Source organism: Etheostoma cragini, chromosome 15 (assembly GCF_013103735.1).
Source record: "Etheostoma cragini isolate CJK2018 chromosome 15, CSU_Ecrag_1.0, whole genome shotgun sequence".
Lineage (NCBI taxonomy): Eukaryota > Metazoa > Chordata > Actinopteri > Perciformes > Percidae > Etheostoma > Etheostoma cragini.
This window is the reverse complement of record NC_048421.1, coordinates 822,018-836,249: the sequence shown is the minus strand read 5'-3', so window position 1 is coordinate 836,249 and position 14,232 is coordinate 822,018. Positions and strand designations below refer to the sequence as shown.

The window sequence follows — 14,232 nt, the reverse complement described above, 5'->3', positions numbered from 1 at the left end:
TCAGATACAGTATTAGGGGACCACTAAGGTCTATATAAAGAGACTTCAGATACAGTATTAGGGGACCACTAAGGTCTGGATAGACTTTAATTGATACAGAGTATTTTGACAGTGTGGTATCAGTACTTTTACTGCAGTAAAGGATCTCAATACTTCTTTCACTGCTGTAAAGAAGACGCGTGTGATATATAATCCTGTTGTCGTCCTCAGGTGAAACATGGCCGCCTCCTGGCTCATCTGGGTTTTGGCGGTCGCCATCTTGGTCTCCATGGTGCTCCTGGCTGTCTTGTGTCTTCACTGCCGGACCAACAGCCCTCTGGGTGGGATGATATTTGGCTTTAATCTGCACCAACAGGCGGTTCACAGCCGCGTCCTGTGGTTGTCAACCAGCCTCCGGTCGAAGCGGTCCCACGTCTGATGGCCGCTGACCGGCTGGGGTTTCTGGTTGTAACTGCACAGAGATTTTAAATCTGAAATACACTACCGGTCAAAGGTTTGGGGTCACTTACAAATGTCCATTCCTCTCCATTATAGACAGGATACCAGCTGATCTGGGTGGGGGGGCTGATCTTTAATGCAATATCTACATTTCCCATTATCAGCAACCATTCATCCAATGTTCCAAAGGCACATTCTGTTTACTAATCTGATATTATTTTACAAAACTAACTAAGAAAACATTAAACAACCCTTTTGCAATGATGTAAGCACATAATGTAATCTGGAAACTGCCCTGGTTAAAAAAAACAAGACAACTGATCTCAGCTGGGATTCTGTCTAGAATGGAGTCCAATGGAAATCTGTGAGTGACCCCAAACTTTTGACCAGTAGTGTATATAACTGAAGGTAATAGTTCTTATTTTCCTGTTTCCTCCCTTTAGTCTCCATCAGGCAGATGGACGCTTCAGAGGACTACATGCCGTAAGTCCTTTCTCCTAAAACTTATTATGGTTGACAGATTTTAAATATAAATACTGATATCTTGATTCAATACAGATGGCTGAACAATTATTTTTAACATCAATATTATGAACCCTGGTGGTCCACTACATTAATCTGACAGCTTTAGTTACTAGTTACTTTAGTTACTAGTTACTTTACCTTACTGTATCTGTTTACTTGTACCTGTATAATAAGTGTGGGGTCATATGAGGATCTTTGGCATTGACATTTTCTATTTTCTGTAGATTTTGGTGTTATTCAGCACATAATAATAGTAATGAAGTTACTGTCCATTTCTTGTGAGTCTCTTGTTGTGTTCGACTCGTAAGATGTGGCCGGGTTGGTTCAGTGGGTAGAACGGGCGCACATGTACTGAGAGGTTTATGCCTCAACGCAGAAGTCCAGGGTATAAATCCGACCTGTGAAGATTTCCTGCATGTCTTCCCCCTTTATCTCCCCTTCCTCACCTAACTGTCCTGTCATAAATTAAAGACGGGGAAGCCCAAAAGATATACAACCAGATGTCTAGGCTGACAGCTGACTCCCTGACATAGAGAGTGCTGGTTAAGGGACGGCTGTGGGCAGCCGGTGGCGGGGGGGCCATCCCTGGAGCCACGACCTCAGATAATAAATAGCATTTAGGCTTACAGGCCACAGGCAAAGGTGTTATGTTCAAAGATCAATCTTATTATTTTTAAACTCAATGGTATTTGAGGCAGTTCAGTTGGTGCCTAAGAAAGTATTTAACTTGATACCAAGCCCTATTGTGAAAGATAAAATAGAAAAATTAAATAATAATTGAAAGTTAAATAACAATAATTCAGATTAAAGCTCAGTTTTATATGAAAAGATGAATGAATGTTATCTCTTTTTTTTTCCAACCAGATCAACTGGGTTCAGAGTCATCCATCCATGTGAGTCTGAAGCACCTGAAAAGGTTTTAATAAGTAGCTTGTTCTTGTAAGAAAAGTCTGTTAAACATATAAAACTGTTGGAGGAAGCAGCTCCTCCTCTAAAGTCTCTGCCCGTTAACAGATTTTATTTTCATGCAAAAAGATGCTTCACAAAAGACAAACACACTCAAAAAATATCAACATGCTTCCGTTCCTGCTCTGTTTGGTCCTGGGAAATAAGCCAATACATTATTAATATAGTGTGTGTTCTAGACCTGCTCTATCTGTAAATTATAGAGCGGTCTAGACCTGCTCTATCTGTAGATTATAGAGAGGTCTAGACCTGCTCTACCTGTAAATTATAGAGCGGTCTAGACCTGCTCTACCTGTAAATTATAGAGCGGTCTAGACCTGCTCTACCTGTAAATTATAGAGCGGTCTAGACCTGCTCTACCTGTAAATTATAGAGAGGTCTAGACCTGCTCTATGTGTAAATTATAGAGGGGTCTAGACCTGCTCTATCTGTAGATTATAGAGAGGTCTAGACCTGCTCTATCTGTAAATTATAGAGCTGTCTAGACCTGCTCTATCTGTACATTATAGAGCAGTCTAGACCTGCTCTACCTGTAAATTATAGAGAGGTCCAGACCTGCTCTATCTGTACATTATAGAGCGGTCTAGACCTCCAATATCTGTAAATTATAGACTGGTCTAGACCTGCTCTATCTGTAAATTATAGAGCGGTCTAGACCTGCTCTACCTGTAAATTATAGAGCGGTCTAGACCTGCTCTACCTGTAAATTATAGAGAGGTCTAGACCTGCTCTACCTGTAAATTATAGAGCGGTCTAGACCTGCTCTATCTGTAGATTATAGAGTGGTCTAGACCTGCTCTATCTGTAAATTATAGAGCGGTCTAGACCTGCTCTACCTGTAAATTATAGAGCGGTCTAGACCTGCTCTACCTGTAAATTATAGAGCGGTCTAGACCTGCTCTACCTGTAAATTATAGAGAGGTCTAGACCTGCTCTACCTGTAAATTATAGAGCGGTCTAGACCTGCTCTATCTGTAGATTATAGAGTGGTCTAGACCTGCTCTATCTGTAAATTATAGAGCGGTCTAGACCTGCTCTATCTGTAAATTATAGAGCGGTCTAGACCTGCTCTATCTAAAGTGTTTCGACATAACTTCTGTTATGAATTGATAAAATTGAATTGAATAATTTATTAAGTTATATAAGTAGACTTCGACTCTACGCTGATGATGATGTTATTTACATTATGATAATATAATGTTTATTTTGTGATGATGACGAACTCTCTCTCTGTTGAACTGCAGCTCAGACGAACACCAACTTTCTGTCACCTTGGTGAGTTCCTTTATTTAACCCTCATGTTGTCTTCATGTTGTCTTCATGTTGTCCTCATGTTGTCTTCATTTTGTCCTCATGTTGTCTTCATGTGGTCCTCATGTGGTCCTCATGTTGTCTTCATGTTGTCCTCATGTTGTCTTCATTTTGTCCTCATGTTGTCTTCATGTTGTCCTCATGTTTGCCCTCATGTTGTCTTCATGTTGTCCTAATGTTGCCCTCATGTTGTCCTCATGTTGCCTTGATGTTGTCCTCATGTTGTCCTCATGTTGCCCTCATGTTGTCCTCATGTTGTCCCCATGTTGTCCCCATGTTGTCCCCATGTTGTCCTCATGTTGTCCTATATCAATTTTCTTTTTAATTCCCCAAAATAACATGATTGATTCCACCCAACGCTCTTTGCCAAGTACAAATCTCTACTTTCATTAATTTTGGGGCGTCTTATTCAATTTTATAGCATTTGTAAAACAAATGGAAGTGTTTTTTAAATAGTATTGAGTAAAAGTTGACATATTCAATTTTTACAGTTTTGATTTAAATGTTATTGTACTGTTTGTATTTTAATTGTAATCTTTTTGAAGAGCACTTTGATTGAGAGCACTCTAAATAAATGTATTATTATTATTATTATTATTATCCAGGGTTAACCCACTTCTGAAACATCAAACTCAAAGTGTGTGTTACTCTTTATTGTCCCATCCAGCTCGTATTCTTCCCATCCGGGAACTCAGCGTAGAGTCCCGTCCATCGCGCCGACAGAAACCGGTGACTTCCTGCTTTTCTTTTCTCCTTCAGACGCGATGTGTTTGTCTGTTTCCATTGCGGAGTTATTCTCTTCTTCTGGCTCATCCTTTATGAGCAGAGATGGCAGAAGTACTCACTTCCTGTACTTAAGTAGAAGTACAGATACTTGTGTTAAGAAAATACACTGGTATAAGTAAAAGTACAGATACTTGTGTTAAAAAATACTCAGGTATAAGTAGAAGTAGATACTTGTGTTAAAAATACTCTGGTATAAGTAGAAGTAGATACTTGTGTTAAAAAATACTCTGGTATAAGTATAAGTAGATACTTGTGTTAAAAAATACTCTGGCATAAGTAGAAGTTCAGATACTTGTGTTAAAAACTACTCTGGTAAAAGTAGAAGTACAGATACTTGTGTTAAAAATACTCTGGTATAAGTAGAAGTAGATACTTGTGTTAAAAAATACTCTGGTATAAGTAGAAGTAGATACTTGTGTTAAAAAATACTCTGGCATAAGTAGAAGTTCAGATAATTGTGTTAAAAACTACTCTGGTAAAAGTAGAAGTACAGATACTTGTGTTAAAAACTACTCTGGTAAAAGTAGAAGTACAGATACTTGTGTTAAAAACTACTCTGGTATAAGTAGAAGTACAGATACTTGTGTTAAAAAATACTCTGGTATAAGTAGAAGTACAGATACTTGGGCTAAAAACTACTCTGGTATAAGTAGAAGTACAGATACTTGGGTTAAAAACTACTCTGGTAAAAGTAGAAGTACTGATTTTTTCATTAAATTACTATATTAGTTTGACAGGAAAGCTGTGGGCAAACAGGAAATTATATATACATTTAATTTTTTTTTAAAATAATAATAATAATAATAATAAGCCTTTATCCCTGGTCGGTCTCTTAATCTCTGACGTTTGTCTGTCATCATCTTTTCCTCTCTTACAGAAAGTAATCCAAGTTATGAGAACCCAGCAGAAGGTAAGAGCATGTTGACTTTAAAGGTGTAGTGCACCTTTTTTTAAAATAAAAGAACTTCCGTTACATTCAAGCCGTTGCCAAATGAGTCGCTACGAAGCCGATTAAGACTCTCGGCTCCACTCAGAGGATCGTGGCGTCCGGCGACTCCCCCTCGCAGAAACTCATAGGAAGATAAAAGCTTGTCTGATGTGGCCGTCATGTGGATGCGCTGACAGTGTTGTTGTTGGACTGGAAGGCCTGACTATGGTTATCTGGTCCTCAGATCTCTGCAGGGTAAATCCAGACAGCTAGCTAGACTATCTGTCCAATCTGAGTTTCTGTTGTTTTTGGTAGAAACTTTGTCGCCTTTTTGACACCATTTTATAGCCTTTTTGTCACCTTTTGTCACCTTTTCGTAGCCTTTCTGTCACTTTGTTGCCGCCTTTTTGTTGCCTTTTTCCCCTTTTACTGTCGATTTTCCAAATGTCCGTTCCCGTCCTCTGTCTCTGTGTTTGCGCTCTAACCTGCGGCTGATTTTAAGGACTATGGTTCTCTGGTCCTCAGGTCTCTGCAGGGTAAATCCAGACAGCTAGCTAGACTACCTGTCCAATCTGAGTCTCTGTTGACGACTAAAACTACTTCTGAACGTACATCTTCCACCAAAATAACGTCCTTTCTGAGACTACTTAGCAGCGGCGCCGTGGCTCCGTCCGGCGCTTAGCCCCGCCCACGAAGATTATGATTGGTTTAAAGAAATGCCGATAAACCAGAGCACATGTTTCCATTACAGAAACTATGCACTGTAGCTTTAACTAAAGCAGAAGGCTGCTAAAATTGCTCCGATCGTGTTGAAAGTGCTTTGAGCTTCACTGTATGATGATGATGATGATGATGATGATGATGATGATGATGATGATGAAGATGACGATGATGTTCTGCAGATCCTGAGTACATCAACGCAGAGAGCGATGCAGAAGACCCCGGCTACATGTAGGTATCCTCTCTGTTGGACCGTCTCCAAAGCTGCAGCACCACATCACGTCTGAACGTTAATTTATTTTCTGTCTCCTGCAGAATCGTGTTGCCCGAAGGTGAGACTCCTCTGACCAATCAGAGCCGAGCCTCCACGCCCAGTTCAGGTACACTTTGTAAAACACAAACACTGATTTAGTTTTATCCAGCCAGCGTTGAGTTTCTAAAGTTTCACAGAGACATCTTCTCTCGCTGGTGTGGCTGACAACTGGATATCAATTCCATTTTATTTATAGTGTCAAATTATAACAAAAGTTATCCCACGACTGTTTTTTTGTTTTTTTGGTGGGGGGGGGGATGTAAAACAAGATGGATCAGAACTTAAACCGACGTCCGATAACATATTGTTATTTTATTGTCATTGCACAGAAACAATATTCATTTTTTTTATTGCCCGGCCCATTTATTAATCAATTCTTTAGTGAAAAATGATAAAACTTTTGGCACTTTTTTCAAAGTTTATGTCAACATTATTCTGGTCTTTTTAAAAAAAAAAGCAAAGCTTCTCCCATGTATTTTCACTTTACCTGACGTTTTTTGTCACTTTTTCCCAATGTTTGTCTTCCTCCACAGGTGTTCTCCATGATTATGAAAACGTCCCAGAGAAGAGAGGTGAGTGTCCTGGAGATATCGCTGGAGTTTCTCCATGTTACGTCTCGCGGTTCTTCATCGGTTCACACGTCCACACGTTGATTTTTATTCGATGGATAACGTGCAGGAAGCGTCCCCCATTGTGTGTAAATGTCGCCGTCAGACTCCAGCATCGGGATACGCGTCGTATCAGATTATTGTCTTACAAAATATCTAAAGACGAATATCTTTACACTGCTGCAGCGTTTCTGAGCCCCTGGAACGGAGACAATAAGGAAACTTTCCCGTAAATCGAGTGCAGATTTGAGATGCGCGAGCATCACTTTGTGACATGTAGCACCTAAGATGCTAATGAGAGACCTCTGTAATGTCAACACAGTAAACATGGACCTACTTAACCAAGTTGGTTCACTGCTAGCTTAGCTCCAAGTTAGCATCAAACACAACAAAGGCTGTCAGGTGAACGGTGTTTTGAGCTAACGTTAGCAACCAAACAATCAGAGATAGCTACGTTTCTGAACTGATTCCAATCGTCTTTTTTATTTTTTATTGTTATTTTTATAATCCCCTATGATGCGGCCACGCCCCCTTTCACAGATACATTACCTGTATGATGTATAGTCTTGTGTGAGGTGTCATTGAACTCAGCAGGGAGTTCCATCTTCATTAGCGATAACTTTCAGTGTCTGAGTGACGTGCATAGCGCGGTCGCAAGGAGCGGCGTCCGCCAGTAACCCCGACGCGCGCAGGTTAGCGAGGGCCCGTTCATCACTTCTTGCAGTTTTAATTATTATTATTATTATGAGTAGTAGTAGTAGTAGTAGTATTGTTTGTAATGATAACAGTTCATTACTTCATGGATTTTTACAAACTTCAGTATGACAGTTATGTCGCAAACTGAGCGTGCTTGACTCACATCTGCACTCGACTCCCATCGGGGAGGGACAGTCTGGACGGACATAAACGGAGACATTTGGAGACGAGGACGCCCGTCCGTCTTTTTTATCTGTCCGAGAGCTCCCAGACCTTTCATGAACAGTTCCCCCTGGTCCTCGCTCCAACGTTGTTGTTTTTCCAAAGTGTCTTCCATATTTTTAACCCTTGTGTTGTGTTCATGGCGACCGGGAAATTTGAGCTTTTATGAGTTAAAATTTCAAATGAAAACCTTTAATCAAGGTTGTGGTTGTCTTTTAATTTTTCGACCCTTTTGTGTCTTCCCCGCGAGGTTTTGGTCACTTTCTCGACGTTTGTTTACTTTTTCTGAGCCTTTTGAAGTTTTCGTGGGTTATTCCTCAAATTTGTAAAATTATTTTTTTTTTTTATTTCTTGACATTTTTGTTACTTTTTCAACATCTTTTCACATTGTTGTCCCTTTATTTGGCATTTGTTCACATTTTTGTAACTTTTCTGAACATTTTTCTCTCTTTTTAGCCCTTTTTAAAATTATTTTACCGATTATTATATTCTCCAAATGCGATAAAATTGACAAAAAACACCCAAATTCACTGAAAGTAGTGACCTGATAATTCATTTAACTGTGAGTTTCGTTGTTGGGAACCATCCACGTTAATTTATATTTATTTATTCTTTGTTTATCTTTAGTGTCTTGTACTTTTTCCTCTCTCCCTGCTGCTGCAGCGGTGTGAATTTCCCCGTTGTGGGATTAATAACAGAAATAAATAGTCATGGTAACATCATGGTAACATCATGGTAACGTCATGGTAACGTCATGGTGACGGCTTCCTAACTGTCTCCTTGTCTTGTCCCCCCCCCCCCTTCAGAGGACAGAGACTATCTGAACGTGGAGCCGCTGCACTTTCAACGTGAGTTTGATTTCCTTTTCCGATCATTAGCGCTGTTTCACTCAGGAAGCTCTGGTTGGTTACGAGGTCACCTGTAGCAACACATACACACACATACATACATATACACACATGTACACACATGTACTCTGTCGTACACGTACTACTGCATGCGAGGCCAGCTGTGGTGTAACCCCCCCCGCCCCCCCCACAGCTGGCCTCCAGATGTTCTTATCTGACAGTCTCCATTGTGTGCAGCTTCTCTTCTATTTGTCTCAGTGAAAGGAATATTATTATTTTTATCATTGTTTTTACTAGTTTTATTTTTATTCTAATAAATATTATTAGACACATTGTCTTTAGACGCGAGACACATTGTCTTTTGACGTGAGACAGATTGTCTTTAGATGCGAGACACATTGTCTGAAGACTTGAGACAGATTGTCTTTAGACTTGAGACAGATTGTCTTTAGATATGAGACACATTGTCTGAAGACTTGAGACAGATTGTCTGAAGACTTGAGACAGATTGTCTTTAGACGTTAGACACATTGTCCTTAGACGTGAGACACATTGTCCTTAGACGTGAGACACACTGTCTTTAGATGTGAGACACACTGTCTTTAGACGTGAGACACATTGTCCTTAGACGTGAGACACATTGTCCTTAGACGTGAGACACATTGTCTTTAGATGCGAAACACACTGTCTTTAGACGTGAGACGGATGTTCAAACTTCCGTCTTTTCAGACCTGTCTAACGTACGATATCTGAGCCGTGGACTCATTCTGTCTGTCTCACGTCTTCCAGCCGGATCGACACTGGACCTGTCGGCTCAGAGCGACAGCAGCAGCGACGATGATGAAGATGATGAAGATGAAGGGAACTACGTCAACGTGCATGATGGGAGTCTGGCTGACTGACCCACCGCAGTGAGCTCTTAAACTGCCATCAGCGCTGCGCTTCTCCCCTTTATGATGTCACAGTGGGGTTTATTTCAAAGAAGAAAAAAACAGAGGATGAGGAACGACCTTTAATGACCAACAGAAGCTCCTTTTCTCGAGGATCGGCTGAGCGGGAACGCGTCATAATAACACGGAGGTTTCTGTTTTCAGCTTTTTTAACCAACCAGGCGCCGAGACGGGCATCTGTTGGGCTGTCGTCGGGGAGAAAACATCATTATTTATAAATCTCACGGAGGGAAATTGTCCACTCGGGTCAAAGATGGACATAAATTTGACATTTTCGTTCCTTTTTCAGACTTTTTTTTGTTTCCACTAACATCACCTTACTAGTTTTACTACTTTTTGGAATTCATGGTCAATAACCCTCATTTATATAGAATTAGACCTAATATTAGAGTTAAAAAAGCACAGATTGTGAATTATTGTGACTAATAGTTAAGATCAGAGGAATGAAAGTGATCAGTTGTATTTTAAAGAGATTTGAAGGAATCCATTTTTATGGTAATTTGGTTAAAAAAAACCTCATATTTCAGATATAGACATTTATTAAAGGGGTCAGATTTGACCCGAGGACAACAGGAGGGTTAAAATACACCAATATGACTCAGACTGTTCCCCGAAGACGCTGTGAAAAATATCAGTTTGTTTTTGTTAGCGTTGTTCAGGGGACAGGCAGCTAGCAGATCGTGAGAAATATTTTTACAGTGTGTTCAGGGGACAGGCAGCTAGCAGATAATGAGAAATATTTTTTACAGTGTGTTTAGGGGACAGGCAGCTAGCAGATAGTGAGAAATATTTTTTACAGTGTGTTCAGGGGACAGGCAGCTAGCAGATAGTGAGAAATATTTTTTACAGTGTGTTCAGGGGACAGGCAGCTAGCAGATAGAGAGGGGATGTTTGCTGCATGTGACAAAGAAAACTGTAGCCTTAAAAAACGTGCAACATCATTTAGCCTTCATGTTGTCCTCGGGTCAAATTTGACCCGTTTTCAGTTTTTTTAATCACAAAAAATGGCCCTTCAAAATAAGAGCTGGAAAAAGCGCTAATAGAGGTGGAAAATAACCTTTTTGCAAGGTTGATGGGAAGACAACACAAGGGTTAGAGCACCTTTTTTTAAAGAGAAATCCCCCAGAGACAGACTCCGCCTACAACACGCTGAACAGAATGATGTAACAGCACGTCAACTTCGAAACCCCCCCCCCCCAAAAAAAAAAACACCTACTCCATTTCTCTAGAAGCAGTCAGAGGAACTACACTTGTTAGTTTTTTTAAAGTCCAATTTTGTCATTTGATTTTTTTTTTGGATGGTGTGTTTTTATTTTCATGTTTGAAGCTTTACTTTTGATTTTTGCTGACAACTCCTGAGAATGTCTTTATCACATTTGTTTTAGTTTTTTTTTACTGTGTATTTATGTTGTTACCACTAGAAATGTAACTACAGTTCAATTAAACCTTCACAAACCTTTAAACTCCACTAGATTTGATTGTCAAAGACTAAAGTTAACTATCTACGATGGAAGAGTAGCTCATGATGTGTAAAATCTCATCGACAGACCCGTCTACACAGTGGCCTGAATGAGTTTACACACCCCGTTGATGAAAAAAGAGGAATAAAAAAACATCTTTTGGAAATTAATCTTAATGCCTTAATTCAAAAAAATTAATTGGTTGTAGGTCTCTATCCGTTGCTCTGATTGGTTGCAGGTCTATCCAATTCAGTGCGTAATCACAGCCCATGGGAGCAGAATCTGAGTATGAAGTAAAATTTAGGATGTTTTAAGACCATTATGAATGACATTTAACACCTGTATCACAAATGCGGAGTCACAAAATGAATTGCTTTCTGGATTTCCAAACTACTTCAACATACCCGAAGAATAAAATCAGTTTTATGTGTCTGCGGTAGAGTCCAAAAGCTGATCGGCTGCAACGTAACACACATACATGTTGGATTCATTTGTAGTTGTAAATCAGCCAGAAAAAGAACTACAACACCCCGGAATCCCCCCAAAACAAAACAAAAAGCATCGTAATTAAAGCACTTCTGGAGAATTTCATCGAAAAATTTGAGACCTGATTAAAATTACTTTGGACCTAGAACACAACATGTCAGTGAATTTAGGACTTTATAAGGCTTCAAGTTTAGATTCAGAAATTTTAGACACATGTCGAGACCCTGATTTAACCCGTTTGTGCCGGATGCTTCGTTCCGACACATCACATCCACCGCCGGTTACTTCGTTGCCAACTCTGATCCTCCTGCCGGCGGCTGCGTGGCGCAGCGTTCTGTCTTCGTCGGTCTTTCCATGACGCGTGCAGCAGAGAACGCACCGTGATTGGTTCAAATACACAGGAGGCGGGTCTTGTTGGCTATTTAAAGCCACGTGACCGCCAAAATGTACCGTAGTTTGCTGAAAATCACGTCAATCGACCAGACACACATGTGCGTTTGTTTTTTTATCTTCGAGAGACGAGTGAAAAAAATGTCTCCGACAGAGGAGGAGTTAGACAGCGAGGGCGGGGACGTTGAGGTGGAAGATAGTGAGGAGTTTGGGAGGGAGGATGTAGTAGATGATGATGATGATGATGATGATGAAGTGCTGGAGGATCCAGTGAGCCACGCTGCAGCCGGCAGGAGGTTCAGAGTTGCGCAACGCAGTAACCGGCGGTAGATTTAATGTGTCGGTGCGAAGCATCCGGCACAGACGGGTTAACAGACCTGAGAGTGGTGTAGAGCGTCTCGTTTAACTCTGCCAGACAGCGAATACATCACTGGTAGTTTGGGTTCAAACAAAGAAAACTCACTTCCAAGGACACTGGTTTTTTTCAGTGGTTTTATTATTAATGAACTAGTTTCGTCTGTAAAAGGACAGGGGGGGGGGGAGGTGGGGGGGAGAACTGTTTCCACTGCCGTCAGTCTACATAGTTCCACCCGTTGTCGTCTTCAGTCCAGCTTCGTCTTCACATGTGTAAACAGTCTGTATTTACATTTTAAAATCTAGAAATGTCGTTCTTTCTAAACGATGAAGTGGGTAAAAATGAGGATGTATTAATTTGATGCCAGGAGGTGGGAATGTTACGAGTTATTTTTGGATTTTTTTTTTTTTTAATATCACGCAGGAACGCTCGTCTTCCTCGCTCCTGAAGCCAGATAGGCCGGATTTCAGTTTGCAGAGGGGTGAAAGGTCAGCTGCTGGCCGGGGTGAGCCTGGACCTGAAGAGCTGGAAGACACAACATACGGACATGTTGCTTAAAAGTCTGTTTAAACAAAAACACTCTGAATTACACCTTTAAAGACAGTGGCATCTTTACTGCGATTTAAAAGTCATAGTATAGTTCATCACAGTCTATGTGACATTAAACATATTTTTCGAAAAAGTCATAGTATGTTGGAAAAAAAAGTCATAGCATAGAATGTATGGTTGAAAGGTCTAGTGGTGTAGAGATAGAGATGTTGCCGCGAAAATGTCCAAAAAGTTAAAAAAAACAAAAAAGTATAGTATCACAAAGTATTTAAAAAAAAAAAGTCATAGTATAGTACATCCAACAAGTAAAAAAGTCGTAGTAAAGTATGTCGAAAAAGTAGAAAAAAAAGTCATAGTAAAAGGTCTAGTGGTTTAGAGGTAGAGTTGTTGCCTCATAAACGTAAGGTTGGTGGTTCCATCCTAGGCATGTCGAAAAGATTAAAAAGTCATCGGATGTTAAATAAAAGTCAAACTATAGTATGTTGAAAAAAAGTCATAGTATAGCATGTCGAAAAAGTTAAAAAGAAAAGTCATAGTATAGTATGGCTAAAAAGTTGAAAAAGTCATAGTATAGCATGGCGAAAAAGTTGAAAATAGTCACAGTAAAGGTCTAGTGGTGTAGAGTTGTTGCCTCATAAACGCAAAGTTGGTGGTTCAATCCCAGGCATGTCAACAACAACAAAAAGTCATAGTATAGTATGTCGAAAAAGTAAAAAACTCATAGTATAGCATGTCAAAAAAATTGAAAATAGTCATAGTATAGCATGTCGAAAAAGTTGAAAAGGTCATAGTATAGTATGGTGGAAAAAAGTCATAGTATAGCATGTCGAAAAAGTTGAAAAAGTCATAGTATAGTATGTCTATAGTAGAGTTGTTGCCTCTTAAATGCAAGGTTGGTGGTTCAATCCCAGGCATGTTGAAAAAATAAAAAGTCACAGTATCATAGACTAGTATCAAGTCATATGTCGAAAAAGTAAAAAACTCATAGCATGTCAAAAAAATTGAAAATAGTCATAGTAAAGTATGTCGAAAAAGTCATAGTACAGTATGTCGAATATGTACAAAAGTCATAGTATAGTATGTCGAAAAAGTAAAAAACTCATAGTATAGCATGTCAAAAAAATTGTAAATAGTCATAGTATAGCATGTCTAAAAAGTTGAAAAGGTCATAGTATAGCATGTCGAAAAAGTTGAAAAAGTCATAGTATAGTATGTCTATAGTAGAGTTGTTGCCTCTTAAATGCAAGGTTGGTGGTTCAATCCCAGGCATGTTGAAAAAATAAAAAGTCATAGTATCATAGACTAGTATCAAGTCATATGTCGAAAAAGTAAAAAACTCATAGCATGTCAAAAAAATTGAAAAAGTCATAGTATGGCGAAAAGGTTGAAAAAGTCATAGTACAGTATGTCGAATATGTACAAAAGTCATAGTATAATATGTTGAATATGTGAAAAAGTCATAGTACAGTATGTCGAATATGTACAAAAGTCATTATAGAATGTCAAAAAAGTCATAAGATAGTATGTCAAAAAAATTGAAAAAGACATAGTATAGCATGTCGAAAAAGTTGAACAAAGTCATAGTACAGTATGTTGAATATGTGAAAAAGTCATAGTAAAGCATGTCGAAAAAGTGGAAAAAAGTCATAGTATTGCAAAAAGTTGAAAAAGGCATAGTATA

At 39.4% G+C, this 14,232-nt stretch overlaps 2 protein-coding genes across 2 annotated transcripts in view; both read left to right on the top strand.

Moving 5' to 3' along the window:
* LOC117958276 overlaps nt 1-9,343 on the top strand; it is a 20,233-nt gene extending 10,890 nt beyond the window's left edge. The window contains exons 2-12 of the mRNA XM_034894604.1: nt 211-320; nt 882-921; nt 1,828-1,856; nt 3,174-3,204; nt 3,908-3,969; nt 4,904-4,936; nt 5,857-5,905; nt 5,990-6,054; nt 6,521-6,559; nt 8,320-8,361; nt 9,151-9,343. Of these exons, the coding sequence (XP_034750495.1) occupies nt 218-320; nt 882-921; nt 1,828-1,856; nt 3,174-3,204; nt 3,908-3,969; nt 4,904-4,936; nt 5,857-5,905; nt 5,990-6,054; nt 6,521-6,559; nt 8,320-8,361; nt 9,151-9,263 (606 nt within the window). The 5' untranslated portion in view covers nt 211-217 and the 3' untranslated portion in view covers nt 9,264-9,343. The remainder of the gene's footprint in view (nt 1-210; nt 321-881; nt 922-1,827; nt 1,857-3,173; nt 3,205-3,907; nt 3,970-4,903; nt 4,937-5,856; nt 5,906-5,989; nt 6,055-6,520; nt 6,560-8,319; nt 8,362-9,150) is intronic.
* LOC117958237 overlaps nt 1-14,232 on the top strand; it is an 859,617-nt gene that overhangs the window by 95,090 nt on the left and 750,295 nt on the right. The gene's annotated exons all lie outside the window — the stretch shown is intronic.